The sequence below is a fragment of the Antechinus flavipes genome, chromosome 2, assembly GCF_016432865.1.
Source record: "Antechinus flavipes isolate AdamAnt ecotype Samford, QLD, Australia chromosome 2, AdamAnt_v2, whole genome shotgun sequence".
NCBI classification, from domain to species: Eukaryota; Metazoa; Chordata; class Mammalia; order Dasyuromorphia; family Dasyuridae; genus Antechinus; species Antechinus flavipes.
In genome coordinates this window covers 526,644,166-526,668,528 of record NC_067399.1, presented here as the reverse complement: position 1 = coordinate 526,668,528, position 24,363 = coordinate 526,644,166, and the positions used below count along the sequence as shown (strand labels likewise).

The window sequence follows — 24,363 nt, the reverse complement described above, 5'->3', positions numbered from 1 at the left end:
GGATACATAATGTCATTAGTATTAAATTTAAAAAATTAGAAAATATTAAACAAAAGTCAAAATGGAATTCATAGGGATCCATATTATTCATAGTTCCATAGTTTAAAGGCCTTCTCCATTCATTTCTATTTGAGTCTGATATTTTTGCTCTAAAATATTAACTGAAATGCAATAAACATTTATTGACCCTCTACTATGTCCAAATTCCTGTGATAGGTATTAAAGACAAAGTAAAAAATAAAATAAAAAACAATTGCTATCTTTAAGGAGCTTATATTATAGAAGAGAGATCAGAAAAGGACTTATATAGTGGCAACTGTGATGTACTTTGTAGGGTATTATGGATCCTAAGAGATTGAGATGATAATGGACTACAAACTGTGGAAGAGAGTCTGGGCAAGGGAATAGAGACAAGATATAGAATGTCATTCCCAGGAAATAATTCCAAAGTCATTTTATTAGAACAAAGATCATATGAAGAATATGAAGAGTGTTTTTTTTTTTCAATATATCAAAAATTCTATAACTATCAACAAGCAAAAAGACTAAATTCTAAAATTCTAAAGATCTTGCCAATATACTCTAAAATTTTAAAGTCTCTTATTGTGTACTGAAAATCACAATGGACTAGGCTCAAGAATTAGAAAATTAACAAAAAAAAAAACAAACAAATAAACAAAAACCCTCATATTGCTTGATAAATAAACCTCCTTGCCCCCATGTGATAAACAAAAACCGTATCTTATATGAGTGATTCCAGATTTCCTATTTATATTAGGTCAATGAGGTGTGAAGAATAAGAATAACTAGCTTTTTATATCTTATTTTTTAATTGGCAAATAGAATCCGTTTCAGATCCACAGAAGAGGGGGAAAATCCTTATTTAAGTCATTTAATTTATTATGGTCTATTAATATAGTCAGATTTGTTTAGTTGGGGAGAGAAAGAGTATGGACCTCTGATTTTATTAGTAAAGGTAACTTCTCAATAAGGAAATTTTCTTCAAAAATACAAAAATATTCTAAAGCTTATCATCTATCTTTTCCCAGCATTTATTCAGGGTGTTATAAGAAATCTTGGTGTAGTTTTAAATTTAAAATTTCATGGACATTTTTTGGGGAATATTATATCACTTTATGATATACAAGTAATGTTGCAATTTATTTTATGTGCTCCAAACCTTGGGCAATAGATGCTATTTTAAATCTTCATTTCACAGTTGAGGAAACTGAAACAAAACAAATATTACACAGGCTGTTCCAAGGGTTAGACAGCTAGTAAGCTGTCTGAGGCTTGATTTGAACTCATATCTTTGTGACTCCAAATTGAGAAATCTAACCACTAGACCACCTAAGGCAATGAGGAGGGAAGAAACTTGTCTAGAATCATAAAACTAGAAGTGGAACTTGAATGCAAGACTTCCTCCCATTTCAACCACTAAAGAGGTTTCAGAAAAGCATACTAAATGGCCATTTTAACAACAAATTTTTAAATTAAACTCGGATTGGATTGGATTAAATTAAACTTTTATTTTGCTGACTCATGACACTTCTATGCACTCAATTTACAAATGTATGCTGACATATTGCTCTTACCATATATAATTTCTCTATCTGTCTGTTTCTCTTATACTTTCTCACTCAGGAGCAATAGCTTGCCATAGGGAATACTTTTAGTCAGAAAGATTCAGTTTCAAACCCTGCCTTTGACATATATGACCCTGGGTTAGTCAGAGCCTTCTCAATGCCCCAAGCAATGTGTGGGTAAGGGCCTTTGAACATCCTCAGATCCTATGAGGGGCCTTTGGACTGTATCCAGATTGCTTACAAGGGGGAAGAAGTGGGATTAACCTCCTTTGGTTGGCTGGTTTACTTAATTGCTAGCTTTGTCTTTAAAATTGCTTGAAATATTCTACCTTCTGGGCTCTAAGAAATGACTGAAGGTGTATATTTCTATTCTGTGTTGTTTTTCCTCATTTCAACTGTTAGTAGGAATAGTCCTCAACAGAACGCTAGAATTGGGAATGTGAGCCATGAACAGCTTGGAGACATTATTCTAGGAAGGGTGATTCAGTCAGTCAGACTGATAGGGAAGCCTAGAGGTGCCAGAGTATCCAAGACTTGAGTCTGAGAGAGATGATGGACTTGGAACATGGACAAGACTCTATAGAAATTGAGCTAATAATTTATGGGAGATGGGAGGATTATGTCTCTCACAGATAGTGGAGTAAGTTTACATATTTGTGATTATATCTTTCTTTGTTTTGTGATGTTCCACTTAGAATACTGATAATTTAAAACATGGCTTTAGGACTCCAGGGAGAAACTTCATCAAAAGCAGTGTACAATTTTCTAAATGCAATCTAGCCTGTTCTCTTCTCTTCCTTTTTTTTTTTTTTTGGGTCAAGTGAATTTTCTTTTTGCAGTGTATGTCTAGGATACATGTTCTGATGGGATTGAATGTCCCAATATGGACCATATGTATCCTTCATATATTTAGTTTTTCCTATGTGGGTTGTTAAGACTCTAAAATATCTCATGCTTGATACAGTCATTACAATGTGACATGCAAACAGAAACATCTAGTTTCATTCCTAGATATTCATCCCTAGATATTCTGGAAACATTTTGGACTCTGTATTTTATGTCCTCCATAACAGGGGCAAGCACTTTGACAACAAGAAGAAGCAGCGGCACAATGGGATCTAGTATTCTCTACAATTATAGTCAGCTGTATAACTGTTGGCTAGTACTTGACCTTCATTCTTTTTTTTTTAAATTTTTATTTAATAATTACTTTATATTGACAGAATCCATGCCAGGGTAATTTTTTACAACATTATCCCTTGCACTCGTTTCTGTTCCGATTTTTCCCCTCCCTCCCTCCACCCCCTCCCCTAGATGGCAAGCAGTCCTATATATGTTGGATATGTTGCAGTATATCCTAGATACAATATATGTTTGCAGAACCGAACAGTTCTCTTGTTGCACAGGGAGAATTGGATTCAGAAGGTATAAATAACCCGGGAAGAAAAACAAAAATGCAGATAGTTCACATTCGTTTCCCAGTGTTCTTTCTTTGGGTATAGCTGCTTCTGTCCGTCATTTATCAATTGAAACTCAGTTAGGTCTCTTTTTGACCTTCATTCTTAAAGAGGACCAAAATTATATCATTATGTGGAAATCAAGGCATAGTGTGTCTGCCGATATAAGCTTGAAAGACTCTGCCACAGCTTAGACACAAATGATCCATATGGAGTAGAGAGTCTCTAACTTTGCACATCTTATTCTCTCCTTCTGCCCCCATCCCGGCTACCATAATTCTGCTTGCTCATAGAGCCCAGTGCTTTCTTTGATCAGGCACAGCATGCTGGAGATACTGTCCAAATCTCACAATCTATTCTTCAGAGACTTTGAGAGCATTATCGTATTACTTCTTCTGACTTCCTGTGAGTGTTTACTTTGTATCAGTTTTCTGTAAAATTGTCTTTTAGGTAAACATACATTTGGCATTTAAACAACATGGCCAGCCTATTGGAGTTGTGCTTTCTCTACTAGAATTTGAATGTCTGGTAGTCCAACTTGAGAAAGTGTCTCAGTGTCCAACACCTATCTTGCCAGGTGATTTTCAGAATCCTCCTATGACGATTCAAATGGATGCATTGCACCCTCATGGTGATGCTGTCTTGTCTAGGTTTCATAGAGCAGCACAAAAGCTCTGTAAATCTTCAGTTTGATAGGCAGCCTCTTTATTTTTAATGACACTTTCTTTCAGAGCCTCCTACTGAGCTAATATATGTATACTCATGCTTATGGCATACATGCATGCATCATCAATGCATACATCAAGCTTTTCATGTATGTACACATCTTTGGAAAACACTGTCACCATAAATGAACTTAACCTAAGCATTCAAAGGCTCTCCTTTTGCTGTAACCAAGGGCTCCATAGATGGATGGTATGATGTTGGCTAGTGGAGATGTTTTCCTGGTATTAATTTTCAGGCCAAAAGCAGGAGAGATACTTTGTTGCATCTCAGCCTCAGAAGCTACATAGAGTACACAATCCTCAGCAAACATCTTTTGCTATATTCAGTGAGAATTAAAATATATTGATTTGATTTGGAGAGTCTTGTCAAGTTATTTGTAGAAATGTCCACCTCTAAAACAGATTTTAGAGCACAAACTGTAATTACCTGTACAGCACTCTTTTTGCTTATGCTTAATAAGAGCACTACAATGAAATATGATCACATCACACGAAATGAGATTTCTTGTTGTTTCTAAAACCCCAGGAAAAGCAAAATGTCAACTAGTCCATTTGTCTCTCCAAGGAGAAACTACAAGCCATTTACCTAAATATTTTTATTTTCTCTTTTCATATATAGCAAAAATTTTAAAGTGCTGATTTACTTCCTCAAGTGGCATTTCTACCTGTTATTAGATGAAAAAAATCACCTTGATAGTACCAGATCTGTTATCTATAAACAATGGGTAAAGTATGTGAATCTAAGCATCCTATTCCAGCATCACTGAAGAATTAGAAGTAATCTGGACATAATGTAGATCATTCTGTATCTTTTTTTTGTTTAATGGGTTACCAACGTTAAAGAATGCATCACTAATTCCTAGCCTAATAGTGAGAAAACTCTTCTGTACTTATTTAGCTGGAACTGAAAGAAGATATATTCTGTCAAGATCTAGAATAATACTCAAAACCTTTCCAATATGGTAGCACCTGCTAGATATTGCATTCTGTGGACTCAGCCATTAAGAACCCATAGTTACCTCTACACAGGAATGAAGCATGAAGATATGGCTTTCATATTACATTCACTGTTCATTATTGTTCAAATATGATTCAAAAAATTTAAAAAGGTATACCTTCTATTTTTAATGTGATAATCTATTGGGCAAATCTATCACTCTTAATCATGGTAAAGATAAAATGATGAACTATAAGTAGCCTTCTGCTCATATTAGCATCTTTCTCCTCACAGTTGTGAGAATATAGAAATAAAGAAACAGTTTAAGAAGAGAGGTGTCAGCAAGTTAGCATTAACTACTATATAGTCTGTTGATGCAACTTTGCTGGTTAACAGATATTATGTTGGCATTTTTGCATATAAACTTGCCTCTCCCCTAGGTTGCTATCTCTATGAGGATAGGAACTATGTATTTTTTCAAAATTCTGCCTGTCTGAGAACACCAAGCTCTGTACTTTTTACCTTATGGACATCAGTTAAGTGTTCCCTACTGCTGGTGGGCAGAAATAGAAAGACAGGAGAGAATGTGATAAAAATACTGTACAGAACTGAAAGCTATGTCTTCTCCTTTCAACTTGACTTCTTGTTTTATTCTCTGTGAACAGGGTGTTTTTAAACTTCTTTGTGACTGGTAAGAATAAAAATAAAAACAATACTGCCAAGGTGATTTTAAAAAACTGTTTAGCCAACAGCTATCCCTGAGATCCTTTTCTGAATCTGTTTTGTTTTGTTTTGTTTTTAGCTATATCAGTGGGAAGATGTTTACTTTACTCTAAACCATTAGTTATTCTTTTACTTTAATTGCATCCATGTTCTACCATTTGATTTATGCAGAGCTACAATAATTGACATAGTGAAAGGCAGAATTCAAGAGCACAGTACATTACCATTAGCATATCTCATGAACTAGAAAAATATACCCAGAATCTAACAATAACAGGAAACACCTAACCATATACCAGGTTGTTCTAAATTACAAGTGATGGGTAAAATGCTGAGGACAGTATAAAAGCTTATGTTTCAATTGTGGAAGGCAAATGTACAGCAAATTGAATAATAGACGGCAGCAAAAATCTGGGAAAACCACGAATGTTCTTTGCTTGCCAAATGATTGGATATATAGTGATGATATCACAAAATTTGAGAAATGGAAGAGATTTCATCATTTAATTTAAACCATAAACAAAAGGAATCTCTATTATAAAAAATTCTAATTAATGATTATCCATCTTCAGTTTGAAGATGATGTAACAAGTAAAACCAGCTACCTCAAGACAGAGACTTTTCCTTTTGGGGTAAATTTCATTTATTTGGGAAATTGTCACCTCACTAAATTTTAAGCTCCTTGTTAACTTCTACCCATCGTTCTTGGTTTGATCCTTTGTAGGAAAATAGAACTAGTCTTTGAAAGTCTTTCAAATACTAAAGTTATAGATTAAAGATGATAATGGAAAAGTTAGGTCACACAAACATTAAACCACTGAGTACTCCTCTTTCAGTCTGTTCATAAATGACTAATTCTGAATCCATCTAACTAGATAGTAATCTAATCCACATTTCTCTATATTCTCCAAAAAAAAAAAAAAAAGAAAGAAATACATTTATCAAAAGCTTTGTTTAAAAAACAGGTTAACTATATTCACAAGGTTGTCCTCACATATGTGAGTTTATCAATTCTATTTAAAAAAAGAAATTAGGTTAGTTGGCATGATCTTCTTTATGAGTGTATTCTAGCACTTTGTAATCACTTTTCTATCTATTCACCAAATATTTCTTTAATGATTCATTCTAGACTTTCCCCAGGAATCAAAGTCCAGTTCAATTACCTATAATTTTCTGAATTACTGTGCTTTACTTTTTTGAAAATCATAACAATATTTGACTTCTCCAATCTTGTAATGCCTCTTTTATTTGTGTATGATTTTTCAAATGCCACTGATAATAGTTCAAAAATCACAGCCAGACAGAAGCCAAAGATGTTGGCTTTCTAATTCAGGAGTCTTGAATTCATCAAGGTATTTAGACTTTTTCTTACTATTTTTTTTCATATCTTTGATATTAACTCCCTATTAGTCCATTTGTTCTGTCATTTCCAGTGTAAAGATCACTGTTTTACAATATATATCTCAGTATATCTTTTCATTGTCCTTTGATTCCCTCACCAATCTCAGTTTTTTGAGTATTAGCATCCCCAGCATTATTTTTGTAGGACCATACTAAACTATTGAAGTAACTGGATTGTTGGATAGAACACTGGGGCTGGAGTCAGGAAACATGAGTTCAAATCTAGCCTTAGACACTCACTAGCTGTATGACCCTGGACAAATCATTTAAGCTCTGCTTTTTACTACTTCCCTGGAGTGACCTGATTCTAAAACTTCTCATCTATTTTCTTTTTATAATAAGGTGGCCTATAGTATAATTAAATGTCAAAATTATTCCTGTTTTTCTCTCTTTTGACTTTTACCCAAATTTTCACCTATCATGTTTCTTCTGTTTCCTAGATTTTCTCATATGAATATATCTTCTTAATTTACAGTGTTAACTCATACCAACCCAACAGTTTTATTTGGAATAATGTATATCCATATATTATAAAATTTTCAATGTATAAAGTATATAAGTATGAAATTAATTATTATTAATATCATGGAACCTTATTAAATAATAAAAGAGATTTAAGAAACACAGAAAGGCTTGATGAAGAGATATAGGATGAAGAAAACAGAAACAGGAAAATAATCAACATAATGCCTACATTATTGTAAAGGAAAATAAGCCTAAAAGAGAGATGAACTCAGGTGAAATGTAACGACTAATCCCAATTCAAAGGAATAGACATAGGAAATGTCCCCCTTCTGTTTATAAAACAGGGAATGTGTGAAGGTTTATAGCTTTGGGACAGTGTAAGTGCTGCTAGTATCAATCATTACCAAATGTATTGATTTTACTATTTTATCCTTTTTTTCTTAAAAAAAACTTATGGTAAAAAGTATAGGTAAATTTTATTATTTATTAGTTATTATTATTATTATTTTGCTGAGGCAATTGGGGTTAAGTGACTTGCCTAGGGTTACACAGCTAGGAAGTGTTAAGGGTCTGAGGGCAGATTTGAACGCAGGTCCTCCTGACTTCAGGACTGGTACTCTATCCACTGCACAATCTACTGCCCTCTAAAATTTAAAATTTGTTTTTTTTTAAATGGCAGCTGTATGAATTCTGGGAATCTTCAAGATTTTGATGCCAATGACTTAAAGCTGGACTAACTGTACAGCCCTATGGAACCTCCCAGCATTCAGATAGAGGAATCAATCATCAGAGGACTACTACATTTTGAAATTAAAACATACTTTCAGATTAAAACAATGTTTTACAAAGATTTCTGCAATTTCAAAACATTAAAAATAAGCTGAAGTAACAATAAATAAGCCATCAAATACAAACTACCAATAATAATTTAAAGATATTCTATTATAGCTTCAAAAAAGACAAAAAGGTCTCTATTCTGTAACAATGGGAACCACAAGGGAGGGTGAAAGAAATGAAGAATGAGAACTAACTAGATGAGACTACCAGACTCTATATCTCTATTTTTTTTTTTCAAATTGTGGTTGATATGACATTATCAACTCAGATCAGAATTTCATTAGAAAAGGGGCAAAAGAGATGCAAGACTTTTTTCTCTTTTTTTTTAGATTCTGACAGTTTTTTAAAAAGACCCCAAAGAACATGCTATACTCACGTCATTGCTTGATAAATAGACTCAATTCCATAACGCATTGCAAATTCATCTACGATTTCTTGGGACGCATCATCAAAGAAAACCTTCCAAGCTTCATCTCCTTTGACTTCTGGGATTTTCACTCCACCATTAAATTTAACTTCAGTCAAGTAATGGAACAGGTTCTAAAGATAAGAGGGTTTTGAATTGTTCAGGGATTCCTCAATGGAGGACAGAGCTGTTTAAATATAACTCACAGTGAAATCCACTCATATTATCTTTGCTTCTAAAAATTTCTTACAAAGTGCCTGGCTTCTAAGTCTCCTGGGGAAATAGCAGCAAGAATATAGCACATTCTTTATCCACCCATTCCTTTCCCTCAGAACCATTCCTGCTTTCAATTCTAACCCTCTACACGGACCTACTTAAATGGTTATTTAAAAACATTTTTGATTTCTTCCCTGGAAGAAAAACATCTCCAGGAGCATAAGAAAGCTACTACAGGTAAAATTGGCTATTTCTGAGAAATACTAACAAAGTATACACTTCTGCATTGTTAAGTATAAGCTGATTCACTGGTCTGGCTTCCTTGGGCTCCTGGTCAATTCCTGAGCTGAGGGAACAATTTGGCCTTTATGACTATATTGATGCAGAATATAGTTATGTAAATACTACACAGTGGGGGCAAAATAGTTCAGGCAAGGTTAAAATTAAATATTCTAGACTTTTACTAATCACTTAGTCAAGGACTCCACTATATTCCAAAACACTCAAGGATTGTAATGTAAATTCAGTCTCAGTCAGAGACCACTATCTAATATCACATCCTCTTCTGGTTCTGGGACCAGCATGAAAGAATAGGAAATAAAATCTGTATAAGTAGTTCCAGTTAGTCTGCATCTTCTCTTCCTATATTTTGGTTCCAGAATTTACTTTTTTCTTATGCAAGTAAAAGTCCTTTGGGAGAATTTTAAAAATGATTCATTATGGAACAGAAAGGCACCATGGTTTAGATATGCTCCAATATATTAAAAACTGGTTTATTCCATTTATAGTTTTGCCCCTACTGCAAAATGAAGAGAAGTCCCAGTATATATATAAATGGACCTCCTTTGAGATACTAAGAGAGCTGGTAAATGTCTCTCAAATACAGTAGTAATGCCCCAATTAGGAAAAAAAACCTTGGAGTAAATATAAAATCACAGTGCCTGGTACACAGAAAGTGATTAATAGATGTTTAGTAATGGACTTAAACTTTATATTTGTGAATCATTTCAGACTTTCACATAGAATGAAAAAAAGCACATGAAAGGCAGCTTTTCCAACAATTAAGGTTCCAGGTAAGAGGCACTAAGCTACTATTAAATTGTGAAATCAAACCCTGAAAATTTATGAATATTTTATTATTCTTATTCTGTACAGGTCTCACAATAGACTTCTGAAATGGATCTAAACTATAAATTTTGCGCTTCAAGGTCTTTCATCAACTGGCTCCCTTTGTACCTAACATCAGTTATACCACTTATTTTTTTTCTTCAAAATACTATTAAAGATTCATCAATTCCATGAAGGCTTCCAAATATGTCAATATGTTTTATTATTTTTCACTTTAATAATTATTTTCATGAGAAATTGCATGATGAATAGAGGACTATTTGTCAAGAATACTTGGTTCTATCTCTGTCACTGACCTGTGTCTCTATGAGTAAATTGCTAGTGTTTTAGGTGTTCCTAATATCCTAGGCAAGTCTTCAATATCATAAATGACAGAAGAGTTGCTGATCTGTATTGGTGAAAGGAATTTCCATCTTAGTAGTACAATACAACAAATAAATGTAAATCTTTCTTACCATCCTTTTCTTTCCATAAAAGATTAAAAATATTGATCCATTAAAAGCTAACTCTTGTATTAGTTAAATTTCCCTTATACTGCAAGATTCATTCATTCATACATCTAGTATTTATTGAGAACCTTATTGTTGGCAGTCACCATAGTAGGCACAAGTGATAGAAAAAAGAGCAACACTCTTGCCATCAATGGGCCTATATTATGTTGGTAGAAACAATTCATATCTAAGTAAATAAAAAAGTAACTTGAAAAATTTAGGAACACTTAGGCCTTGATTGGCCACCAAAAGACTCCAGGAGAAGGTGGTACTTATAAGCTTTATTAAGATAAAGAAAATTCTTTATATGTAATGCCCAATAGCATTACCTACTACCATATTCTATACAACAGTGTGGATGCTTAATAAGCACAGTTGTCGGAAGATTCACATATGATATTCAATTAAGTTAGGTTTATCAAAACTTGATTATTATAATTATTTGATTTACTTACCTCATGCAAACATGTGTACTGTATATGATATGGTGCAACCTTCTCCTCCCCTTTTATTTCAACATTGATTTTCAGCCTAATGGCACCAGATACAGCTGATTTATCTGTCCGTTTCTCTGATGAAAGGAAAAGAAATTGGTTAGTCATTTTCAACAGTACCATAATTCTATGTCACAAGAGCTCATAAGCTCAAAGCAAGCAGCGGATATTAAAAGTGAATATTTCTAACTCCATCAGACATGTCCATTGACTAATCATGAATCATATAAGTCAAATTTTAAGATGAAATTCCTCTGTTTCTATGTATGGTAGTAGGATGATTTCTAAGGTCCCTTTCAATCTCTAAAGGCTTCTAAAAATTATATATTTTGTTTTTATATCACTTTTCAAATATATACTTTCCCTTTCTCTATCCAGAGAGCCATATCTTATAACAAAAAATTAAAAAGTGAAAAGAAGAAAAAAGGCTAAAAAATCCTAATCAACATATCATAGTACCTACAGAACTTCATACTCATAATTTCCCAGCAAACAAAAGACTCTTACTCGGTTCAGGTCAATATCTAAATCCCCTACTTATCATGCAGAATAAGGCTGGCCAACAGGTAATGGGTTTATTTTGTATTCACAGTATTCTCCACACTATAGTGTGGAGAAGTTCTCATATGTGTTTTTTACCAATGAAATCATACATGCTTTAACTAATGAAGTAATAAGGAGGCTGGTAATGAAGTAATCATTAGGCTATCATTAATACATCTTAACCTAAGTTGCTTCTTTTTTAAAAGCAATATCAGGCACTTCCACAGACATATGTATATTTATCATGTTTAGGATTCCTGACAAATGTGATAACTTGGATAGTAAGGGAAGTCATCCTTACTATTGGGGCCAATGAAAGTAAGATTATTGATGTTTATGGACAAAATATAAGTTTCATTTTGCTCTAAATCTTCAACATTTAAAATGAATAACTGGAACTTCTCTCTCTTTTCTCTCTCTCTTCTAGGACTCTGTCTTTGTCTTTCTTTGTCTCTGTCTATCTGTCTCTCTCTGGCCACTGTTTCTAGGTGAATGGAAGATAGGAGTCACTTAAACATAAATGTTTAGAATTTAAGTTAAAAAGACAGAGGGGAGATCAATAAAAAAGAGAATGAATTATAAACATAATTAATAATCATCCCCCAGTACCTGAATTTTTACAGCATTTTTGTCAGGGAACAGAATTTTATTCAAATACACAGACTAGATTTGCAAAGAAGACAGCTAGGTTAAAATTGTGGAATTCTGCAATACTCAATTCAATCAAATAATTGGTTAATTACATTCACAAATTTAAAAATGAAAGGAAGCGATTAGTCATCCACATTAAATCCAGAGAGGTTAAAATAATTTGCTAGATGTCATATAACTAGTAGGTTGGCTGCAGAGCCTGAAATAGGGGTTCTCAGATTATAGATTCAGCATGCCTTCTTCTATATCATAATATCTCCAAAAAGCTTGGTTTTTAAATAAAAATTAATTGAAGTGCCACATATTGTGTGTTCACTGGCTCTCGCTCTCTCTCTCTCTCTCTCTCTCTCTCTCTCTCACACACACACACACACACACAGGCAAAGAGTCAATGGTGGATATTTTCTTCATTGACTTTCTCCATCTTGGCCTAGACCTATTTCCTCCCATATATCCCAATTAGAGGAAATTATGAATTCCCTGAAGTGATTGTACAGTATTTGAAATTATAATTATGTGAAAATGTGGTAACTGATTCCAGCAATAAAACCATGCAGTGAAAATTTAAATAAAACTATCAGTTTAGATGGAGTTGTTAGTGAAAGTAACTAGGAAGACTAGTTTTCAAAAAAATACTTTTTAAAATTAAATAAATTAATTTTTAAAAATTAAACATTAAAATACTTCTTTGTCATGAGAAGTTTGGTGGTATAATGAAGAGAGAACTGGCCTAGAAGTCAAATCCTATCTTGTTAAATACTAATTAAGTAACCCTAAGCAATTTACTTAACCTCTACATGTCCTAGATAATTCTCTAAGACTATAAGTAGCCAAGAAGACTCTGAAATCTACACTTGGAGGGAGTCCCCAATCATCTATCTTGAGATTCTGCTTAATTCTTACTACCTATTTTTATTACTTTGAACTTTAAAAAATGAAATTACATTTCACTGACACTTCCCTTTAGGTGTGTCAATAGCTTGAAAGATCTCAACTGCTAAAAAGAAAACCTTTTATTTTACTCTTTCTCCAGTCTGGATCTGAAGTGTCTTCTGGGAATTTTGAAGCAAAAAACAAATCAAACGATTTGAGATATATTAGTCACTAGATTCTCCTCTCAGAGCCTCAGGGTTGTTTTCACAGTTCTTTGATTTCAATCATCATTATTCCAATCTTTTTTCTACCCATCTCATCTCCTATCTTTTATAAAAGTAAATTCTATCTTTAAAGCACTGTTTTAAAATTTTTTGTTTGTTTTTGTTTGTTAGTGTGTTTTTAGGACTTCTATTAAGTATATTGGCATGGGTGCTGAATTAAAAGGAAAAATGAATACAGATTAAGGATAAAGTATTTGTGTGGATTCAGTGTTCCAAGGGATTTTAGCTATTGTAATAAGAATAAATAATAACAGTGACATTTTTATGATAACTAGCATTTATAGCATTTTAAGGTTTTCAAAGCACTTTACAAATATTGTTACACATTATCCTTTACAATAAACCCTGTTAAGTACAAGGAGTAAATTGAGGCAGAGGATTAGAGAGCCACACAGCTAGTAAAAGTCAAAGTATGGATTGGAATTCAGGTCTTCCAGTATTCAGCCCTCTATTCACTGTGCCATTTAGTCAGATATTCATCTTTTTAAAGAAGTCACTCTTAAAAATATTAAAAAAACAAAGGTGAAAATGTATGTTAGTGGGGAAATAAAAATATTCTCTTCAGTGAAACTTTGTATTTTCCAGTTACAGAAAAGAACTCTAGGTATGAGAATCTGGTGTTAAGAGCATTCAGAAAATTCTACATATCTGTAGCTTGTTCTATATATGGGTAATTTATCAAAATAAAAATTGAGGCAATCCCCATTTTAAATCACTGCCAAATTAGAATGCAGCTAAATACAAAAAGTTCGGTTACATAGTGAAATATTCTAACAGTTTAACCTCAATGATTCAGATTTTAGTAATTTCAGATAATTGGACACTGCTTGAGCCAAAATTTATTCTTGTTTGGCAAACTGGTCTTCAAAATACAGAGTAAATAAGTAGTATTAATAAAAAAAAAGACTAGGGGACAAAAGGCATTCTATTACTAGAGAAAGGACAGGGAAAACAGCAACAACAACAACTTGTCAAGTATCACAGGCACATTGAAAGTATTTACACACAAAGAAATATTTTAAATAGTTTTTTAAAAGTATTCTTTAAACTAGGTATACTGAAGATTTTTGCTAGGTAATTTAACAAACCTAATCTGAGCTTGAAAACTTATAAAATTACCTTCTTTCTAGTGTAGACTTATTCATTACAATGTTTTCCCTTTAAATTTGTCAAATATGAAATTATTGTCAATATAAAATTTTTCAAGGAGAAAAAGCATTCTTTCATTTGTTGCAATTGTATTTATAGACTAATAAGTATACCCTAGGACATTATTATTTCTTATTGGATAATGATTCACTGAGGACTGAGAGTGATATAAGTAAAATAAACAAATGCTTTCGCTAAATAAAAATCTCTGAGATCATTTCTTTATATGTATGTTTTTGAGATAATTTCTTTAAAAGTAATTCTGGTGAATGAGATGTCTTAAAATAGTTCTGTGGAACAATAAACAAACTTTTTGCATAGAAATCACCTCAATTTGGTCAGTGGTCAAAGGCAAAGTTATCTACAACTACCTCCCAGATACATAATTTTGATTTTTGTTTTTTAAATATCTGCTTAACAGATAACCATGTTTTTATTTTAGGGATGAGAGTAGGGTAGACCTGTATCACTAGTATAAAAAGAGGTCTCTCTAAAGAACACCCTCTACCAATGTAAATAGGAATAAAGAGCCTGACATCATGGACAGAAAACTGATCTAAAATTTAGGAAGAACTATATAAATCCTGCCTCTAAACATATTGGCTTAGTGATTCTAGGCAAGTCACTTGACCTGTCAGAGCCCCAAGTAACTCTCTAAGATTATAAACTACAGAAAAACTAAAAATACTATTAATAATAATTAATAATAACATCAGCTAACATTATCATCACATGTGTAGAGATTTAAGGTTTCAAAATTCTTTCTAGAGTTAATCTCATCCTATCTTTATGATAATTTTGTTGTTGTTATCCCTATGTCACAAAGGAGAAAACTTGCCTATAGTCACAGCTATTAAGTTCAATCTTGAATTCAGGTCTTTCTGACTCCAGGTCAATCACTCTATCCATTTGGACCACTTAAATTTTTGTGAGGTATTTTATATAAATTATCTCATTCAAGTCTCACAACAACCCTAACAAGTATTTTTGTCTTCATTTAACTGATAAGGATACATGGATGTTAACTGACTTGCCCATAATCACAAAGCTCTTAAAAGCAGTGACAAGATTCTTTTTGTACAGCTAAATAACTGTATGGACATGTATAGATATATTGTATTTAACTTATACTTTAATGTATTTAACATGTATAGGTTAACCTGCCATCTGGGGGAAGGGATGGGGAGAATGAGGGGAAAAGTTGTAACACAAAGTTTTGCAATTGTCAATGCTGAAAAATTGCCAAAACACATATCTTGTAAATAAAAAGCTATAATAAAAAAGAAAGGTAAAAGGGGCGGGGGGGTGAAATATAAAAAAAAAAGTCAGTGGCAAGATTCATGCCCAAGTCACTCTAGATTCAAATAGAGCATGCTATCTTACATAAGTCCTTCTCTCTCAAATGTCTTCATGACTAGTCAACATTAGAACTTGAAATATAATTAAATCTCTTCATGATACCCAAAATATGGTTACCATCAAATGTAAAAATGTATTTCTTGATATGTAAGTAAAAATAAGAATACAAAATATATTTTTAAAAAATTGTTGCTAAGTCCCATTTAGGAAACCACAATCAAATAAGTTATAAACTACAAGAACATATTTGTTGGATATTTGTTTTTCTTGAAATTGGCATATATCTTTGCCAATGCATTTTACTTCTTGAAGGTATTTTTTAAATGATATAATTATTTAAAATTTGCCCTGAGATACAATTTGTCATAGTGAATACAGGGTAAGCTTTAGATCTGGCAGATGAGTTTTTGACACATACCATCATCTTCTATAGGAAGCCTTTCCTGGGATCCCACAGTTACTAAATTTTGTATGTACTTATTCCCTTACTAGAATGTTTTCTCCCCTACTAGAATCTTAGCCTCTTGAGGACAGGTATTATTTTGCCTTTCTTTGTATTGTTATTGTTTAGCATAGTTCTTGCCACTTAGAAAATACTTACGTGTGTTTGTTTATTGATACTTAAGAGTGTGATGAAAGGCAAATCACTTAACCTCTCATGGCTTAAGAGAGGTATCTAATACTATAAACTATATATAACATAAATGGAAAGATTGTTTGCATAGGAAGTTCCTTACATTAATTAAATCACAGATCCTAGAACAATAGGAATTTTTTATTACAAATATGTAAGTCTTCACTTCCTCTGAACGTGCATGGTGAGCAAGTAACCATCTTTATTTTCCAGTTAAATTGTATTGATTCATCCCCAAATTTAGAGTTGTAACTCAAAATCTAAGAGCAATTGACATTAGAAGACAACACATAGTTGTACACCTATGGAAATTTTGGTACGTGACTCAAATAAGGATCCCTTATGTAATTATAAAGATAGTTACCTAGGTTGTACCAGACATCCATTTCTCCACTCAATGTTCGGACTTCAACAATTGTTTGTCCCAAGAAATCATCTGATTCTTTTTTGAAATGTTGCTTGACTCTGGATTTAATATCATCATCTTCATCCCATACTCTGACTTTGATTCGGTCAGTAGAGTTATGGCATTCACTAAAAATAAATATATAAGTTAACAAGAATTCTTTATAATCTTAAAAGGAGTCTGGGGGCAAAATTTATTTTACATTCATCTGATTCTTGAGAAAATAGTGAATAACAATCTATGTCTATGATGTTTTGGATGTTAGGGAATATAAAGATATACATATAAAGATCATACATTCTAGGCTTTAAAGACTTAAAGCTGCAGAAGACTTTTGGGACACCTTGTATTGGTAGTATTATTGTCATAGAGACAAATGGAGCTTTTGATTTAGTGTTGCATCTTCTAACTAACTCCATGATATATTCCCTTACATTGTGAAACCTATGTAATCACATAGAATTAAGAAACCTCCCCATAATTAGCAAGGTGGAAAAGTGGATAAATTACTGTACATGGTTTTAGGAAGGTGTATATTTGGATCCTGCCTCAGACATTCATTGGTTGTTGAACTCTGGGCAAGTCAATTAAATCTCTTGTTCCTCACTATCCTCATCTGTTGAATGGCTATAATAGTAGCATCTACCTCATAGAGACACTGTGAGGATAAAATGAGAAAAGTATAAATTATGTGTGTGTGTGTATGTGTGTGTGTGTGTGTGGTGTGTCTATACATATAAATATACACATGCACATACAAACACGTATGTGTGTGTTTAAGAGAGAGAAAGAGAGAAGGAGAAAAAGAGAGAAAAGAGGGAGGGAGAAAGGAAGAGAGAAAAATATAAAAAAATACATTGTGTACTAAGGAGATTGAATGTAAATCACATGCAATGTTCACTTCTTTTTTCTGTGGTGTTTTGTTTTTTTTTTAAATCTCTCCCATATTTTTTTTCCCCTTTTTGCTCTGATTTTTCTCTCCCAACATAATTTATAAATGAATGTATGTTAAAAATTGTAGAGAGCCGGAACTCTGGAGAAGTATACTTGAAACAAGGTGTTAACTCAGTGGAATTGATGAGACAATGGTTATCTAGTTTACATATATACTTAGTAGTTAGCATGGTGATGTAAAGGTTCTCTAAGTTCACACATGCATAGTGTGCTGTAATGATGTAATTGTAATAGAGGATATAAGGACCAACAAGGACTGGAAGAGGGACATTCCATCTCTCACCATCATAGTAACTCTCAGGCCTCCTGCATTCCTCCACTAAGACCAAGGCCCATCTGAAGGTCCCTCCAAAAGCTAGCCCTGCCCCAGGTGAAGGAGATAATAAAGACTTTGGATTTTATTCCTGACTATTCTTATGGTGATTATTCTGCTGAAACCAAGGTCTATTCGAAGAGCTTCCAGAAAGCTAGCTGGGACATTACAAAAAAAAAAAAAGAAAAAAAAAAGAAAAAAATTAAAATAAAAAAATACATGCAAACCCTAAAGTACTATATATGGTTAATTATTATGATTATCATTATTGATATATTTTAGCTTATGACTTTTTTAAATTCATAGAATATATGTTATATAATCAGCCATCAAAGGCCACATCTGATTCCTGCCTCTTTAGGACCTAGAAATGACTATATGTTTGAAAATTGCTCTAGAAGATCCTAAAAAGTTTAAGTGAGGCATGGTACCAGATTATATCTCAGTCAGTCAAAAAACATTTAGGAAGCTATGTCCTAGGAATTGTACCATGTGCCATGGATAAAATGGAAGACAAAAACAGTTCACAACCTCAAGGAGCTAACATGACATAGAGAATCTACCTTGTAAATAACTAAATACATACAAAAATATCTGTCAGTCTTTCTATAAATATATCTATCTAGTTGCAGAAGAGAATGAGAGACAGAAAGATAGAGAATGTATAGAAAGGTGGTATGATATCTGTCAACTTAGTACCAGACTACATTTCACGAGGCTCATTACCAGGAAGTTGGGCACCAAGAAACGAATTTTGACCATGGCTGTTACAACATGAAATAGAAGAAAAAATACTAAATTTTCAGTCAGTGAGCCCAAAATCAAATGCAGGTTTTCTTTATTACTGGTATGGAGCAGGAATGAGCCTCTGTAGAGATGTACACACACATATGTAATATCTATTATATATAGCATATACATGCATACATGTGTATCTATCTATGTTTATATGTATACACACACACACATATATGACCCTCTTCATGATACAGCCTGAAGGGAGGTTCCCTAGCTCAGTGGGAGATGAGTCAGTTCAAGAGAAGAAATTCTTCTGATCATTTATTTGAATCCCATCATTTTACATCTGAATCTCAATTTCCTCATCCATAAAATGAGGAAATTTTTATTAAATAAGCAGTTAGGGGGTACATGGATTCAGCACTGGCCTAAGTTCAAATCTGGTCTCAGACACTTACTAGCTATGTGACCTTGATAAGGCACTTAATCCTATTTGTTTCAATTCCTCATTTGTAAAGTGTGTTGGAGAAGGCAAAGGCAAACTATTCCACTCTCTCTACCAAAAAATCCCCAAATGGGATTATGGAGAGTTGGACACATGTAAGTGCAATGCTGGTAAACATTTAATCACCAGCTCTCCAGAAAAAATAAATTTGTTATATGCTAAAATTTAATCTATATTTCTGCTATTTTTTCATTGCTTTTTATCAAAAAGTCAATAAATGAACCCTTGATGTGTAGTTTTTATTTTCTAGGTATAAATGTTCACCTTGAAAATTTAGGAATCAGCTCACAAGCCAGTTTAAGCTGGCTCCAGCATATTCCTGCCTCTATCATTCCTCCCAGTTCTAAAAATCTAAGAACCTATTAATTTTTAGAGGTTATCTACCAAAGTATAGGGGGTTGCAATGGCTGTCTTCAAAGAGAATAGATAAACCTATGAAATCACAGACCACTAAAATAATAAAGTAATGATAAGTCCACTGGTCACCCTGAGAAAAACTAGCCTCATATTTATAATTCTATCACTATTATAAAACATCTAGAAAACACAGAAGAAAATAGAATTGAAAGTTGAAAAAAAGAGTTTTTCTAAGGTGAATTTTTCAAAGTATTCTTTCCAAAACAACATATTACAAAATGGATGGAATAATTTCAGGCATCAGAATTTTTCAGATGCCATCATCTCTTATCAACAGACATTGGCCTTTATTTCTGTCCAGGTGAAAAGAAACCTTTTGGTCTGGTTCACAGAACACAATTAGCAGAAAGGAAGTTTTATCAGCTGGTTCCCAAGGCAGCAACCTTACAATCCTTTAGTAATGAAGCAAGAATATTTATTGGAGAGTTAACAGTGTGCTATATAAGAATCCAAAGAATAAAAATTAAAGAAAAAAAATGTACAATAATCAGAGCTAGGATAAACAACTGCAAAAACTTTAGTCTATTACAGTGGAGGTTGCCTTTGTTGATTACATAAAATTCTCCATTCTTTTGTGACAATGGAAAAGACAAATTTGTTGAATAATTCACTCCCTTAATTTTATGCATAAATTTAGGATTTTTAAACAACTTATTCTCACTGGCCAGTGTGGGTCTTGCCCTGCTACCAGAAGACTGAGGCTGGTAGGCACTCTAAAATGCAGTGGGCTAAGTGGACTATGGCAGTTGAATGGGCTCAATAAGTACAATGTCAATAAGATGATCCATAAAATCAAGAATCACCAGGTTTTCTAAGAATGAAGAACCAGTCCAGTCTAGGCAAAGACACATGAATAATCCTTTTTCTTTTAGCCTGAACAAGACAAGAAATGAGCGAGAGACAGAGAGAGAGAGAGAAAGAGAGAGAGGGGGGGGAGGGAGGGAGGGATAGAAGAACAAGAAAAAGAGAGAGAGAGAGAGAGAGAGAGAGAGAGAGAGAAAGAGAGCAAGAGAGAGAGAGAGAAAGAGAGAGAGAGGAAGTAAGAAAGGTGAAAAAGGGAGAGAGACAGAGACAAAGGGGGAGGGAGAGAAGGAGAGAGAAGGAGAGGAAGAGAGAGAGAGAGGGAGACAGAGAAAGAGAGGGAGAGGCAGAAAGAAAAATGGGCTAAGAGGGGAGAAGGGGGAAGGAAGGAAGAAGGGAGAGAGAAAGTGAAATGAGAGAGGGAAGGGGGAGAGAGGGAGGGAGAAAAAGAGAGAAAGGGAAGGAGGGAGTATAGTACACACACTTTAATAAGACTATGTTTAAGTGTATATTTATGTGTGTATAACACACATATGCACACACACAAACTATTGTTTTTTGTTTTTATAATCAATGAGATCAACTCTATAGTTGATTCTACTCAAACACACAAACACATAAACCAAATTATCAAATTGATTTTCTAAGATTTGGGGGTTTTCTGTTATATAACATGGCTTTATTTTCTCTTCAATTCCAGTACAAGTCCATACAGTTTAACCCAGCTTAAGATGAATGACTCTACATAAAGAATATTCTGAGATTTTATCAAAGTTATTGATTGCCCCCTCACATTGAAGTACTGGAGCTGTAGCAAGTCATAATATGAAACTTGAACAAAGCTGATGGAAAGGCTTAGAAACTGGAAACTTCCCTTGTAATCTTGTAATCCCCTGTAAAAAAAAAAAAAAAAAAAAAAAAAAAAAAAGACTTTTTCTAAGTCCTTAACACAACTCCTTGCAAAATGACTTCTGTCCTCAATATTCTATTGAAAAAGCTACTGGAGGAAGGCTTCTGATATGACAATACTTTCATTTTCAATTATCTAGCACTTTTACCAAACCTACAATAGTAAGAAATTCATCTAATATCATAGAACAATGTCAATTAAAAGAGAAGAAAGAAATCACAAGGAAATGTAGTCTCTGGTCACAATTTTTCTGAATCAACTTCCAGGTCCTGCCTCCCTTGGGCTCCATTTTATAGCCTTTTTCATGTATTTAAAATGGAGAAAATGTTAGCCAAGTGCCCATTAACACTCTGAGAATCAGTGACTCTAATTAACTTGAAGTTTGAGACCAGCAGTGATTAATGCTGTGTAGATTTGGGGAATCATAAGAAAAAGAAAACATACACTCTCTCTCTCTTACATACATACTTGCATACACACATGTATACATGACATATACATGTGTAGATGTGTATACTCACATAATGTGAATATACACCCACCTAAACATATTTACATATGAGTGCATGTACATATACAAGTATGTATATTTATGTTATCATACTATAGAACTTCCAGACTGATTCATAGAGGACTACTATAAGGAAAGAAAATTTTAGAATATGATTGTGATCACTGACACTTCTCATTTATTTTCCCAAACACAAACTTTGGTTTAGTACTTGGTCAATTAAAGAAATATGAACTATTATTTTTGTAGGTATTCACTTTTAGAATGACTAAAATTTGAAACCAGATCTGAAAAAAACACTTTGAAATAGAGAGATGTGGTTTCCCCCTTTTGTTCTGATTTTTTTTCCAGAAAATAACCAATATGGAAATATATTTAAAATGATTGTGCATGTATAACCTTTATCAGATTGTTTGCTATATTGGGAAGGGGGAGGGAAAAGAGGAAGGGAGAAAAAATGTGGAACCCAAAATCTTACAAAAATTGATGTTGAAAACTACCTTTTGCAATTAGAAATGCAATGGGAAAAATAAAACACTACTTAATTAAAAAATAATTGGAGAGACACAGCATTGCTATTTTCTATGTATTTGTAATTAAGAGCAATTAGTTTCCCATTTTCTGTTTTGAAGACATGTGGTATTGATATATAATCTTTGAAGACACTGGGTGGTTAAGGCTGAACAGAGTGATTCTTTGGGTAAGTGGGAAAGGAAGGCTCTAGTAGTGATCTGAAGCAGTCATATAAACCCATAGACAACATCGTCTCTGTTTCTATAGCCAAAGGAACAAGGCCCTTCCTATCTTTGCCTTAAACTTCACTCTTCCCTCTTGAGATTTTTTCTTCCTAATTAGCAACTTCACTTCCAATTCTCCTGTATTATGACATTGGACCAAGGTGAGTCTTGATATATGTTCCACTTGTATAAAATGTTATAAGGATGGCTCACCTCAAACTGATTTCATCTTACAGAAGAAAGCTCTTTGGGTTGGAGATAGAACTTATGAAATTGTTAGATCTGAATCATCTTCCTTCACCCATTTCTCTATGGCCCTGGTAGCATACAATTATACACAATATGGACATACACAATGGATGAGAAAAGAAAAAAAAAAAAGACAGGTAGGAAACTTATTCAGAAGTCACCAAGGTACAGTAAAGAGAATGATCCCCCAATTTTGGTGTTACTATATATGAACCTGATGTGTGACTCTGACTTACTTGAACAAGACTATTATTTTTGTAATCTCCAAGAAAATTTCTGGGAGGTTAAATGTCTTCAGGAAACATGATATACGACCTAACAAAACACCATCAAAAACTAGGGTGAAACTGCCAAGCGGTGGTCACTCATCAGGCTTTGCATTAAAAGCATGATGCAGAACAAATTGAATCTGTCAAGAAAGGAGAACGGGAATTTTCCTCATATGGAAGTAGGATCTCCTGAAGAAGGATGACTGGTATTTGCCAAGAGCTACATTGGTTTAGAGAAGAAGTCTATACTATTAAAAGACAAAATGTGCTGAGAGCTCGACCTGTTCAGGACTCTAAGGAGATACTAGAAGGTCTTTGGAGAATAAGATGGGGGAGAGATAGCTCTTCATTGTCCAAGAGCTCTGTTGTGAACAGTATTTTGTTTTCTTTAAGCTGTTAATAAAATGCCTCTGTGATATAAAGACCTGTATATTTATAAGGAGACTTATCATTAATATGTGGTGCCATAGAATAACTTCCCCAAAACTTCTAGTGGGATCTATAAGACAGATAGTTTTTAAAATGCCCACTATTTGTGCCCAGGCTCTTAATTTCACATCAGATCCTACATTCTCAATAAGACATTTATTCTGTTGTTGTTGTTCAATTGTTGATTAGACTCTTTATTACCCTATTTTGTGTTGTCTTTGACAATGATACTAAAGTCATCTGCCATTTCCTTCTCCACCTCAATTTAAAGATGAGAAAATTGAGGAAACAGAGTTAAATGACTTGTCCATGGTTACGCAGGTAGTTTAGTGTCTGAGGTTAGATTCAAACTCACAAAGGTAAGTTTTTCTGACCCCAGGATCAGCACACTATTTACAACAGCACACAATCAGCACATTAGCCTAGCTGTCATATACTTAGTCTTTGTGTATGTGTGTGTGTGTGTGTGTGTGTGTGTGTAACTTGCTATTAATTTTAAAAATTAATTTATTTATGTTAATACACATTATTTTGTGAATCATGTTGGGAGAGAAAAATCAGAACAAAAGGGAAAAAAACATAAGAGAGGAAAAAAATAGAAAAAAAAGAAGTTAACATCGTATGTGTTGATTTACATTCAATCTCTATAGTTCCTTTTCTGGATGCTGATGGTGTTTTCTGTCCAGAGTCTATTGGGATTGCTTTGTATCACTGAACTACTGAGAAAAACCAAGTCTTTCATAGTTGATCATCACATATTCTTGC

At 33.4% G+C, this 24,363-nt stretch overlaps 1 protein-coding gene across 1 annotated transcript in view; it reads right to left on the bottom strand.

Annotated features, from left to right (window-relative positions):
- The window catches only part of UNC13C (unc-13 homolog C), a 744,392-nt gene that overhangs the window by 368,806 nt on the left and 351,223 nt on the right, over positions 1 to 24,363 (bottom strand). Inside the window, exons 10-12 of the mRNA XM_051980682.1 lie at positions 16,724 to 16,893; positions 10,828 to 10,943; positions 8,508 to 8,671 (exon numbers count right to left, since the gene is read on the bottom strand). Of these exons, the coding sequence (XP_051836642.1) occupies positions 8,508 to 8,671; positions 10,828 to 10,943; positions 16,724 to 16,893 (450 nt within the window). The remainder of the gene's footprint in view (positions 1 to 8,507; positions 8,672 to 10,827; positions 10,944 to 16,723; positions 16,894 to 24,363) is intronic.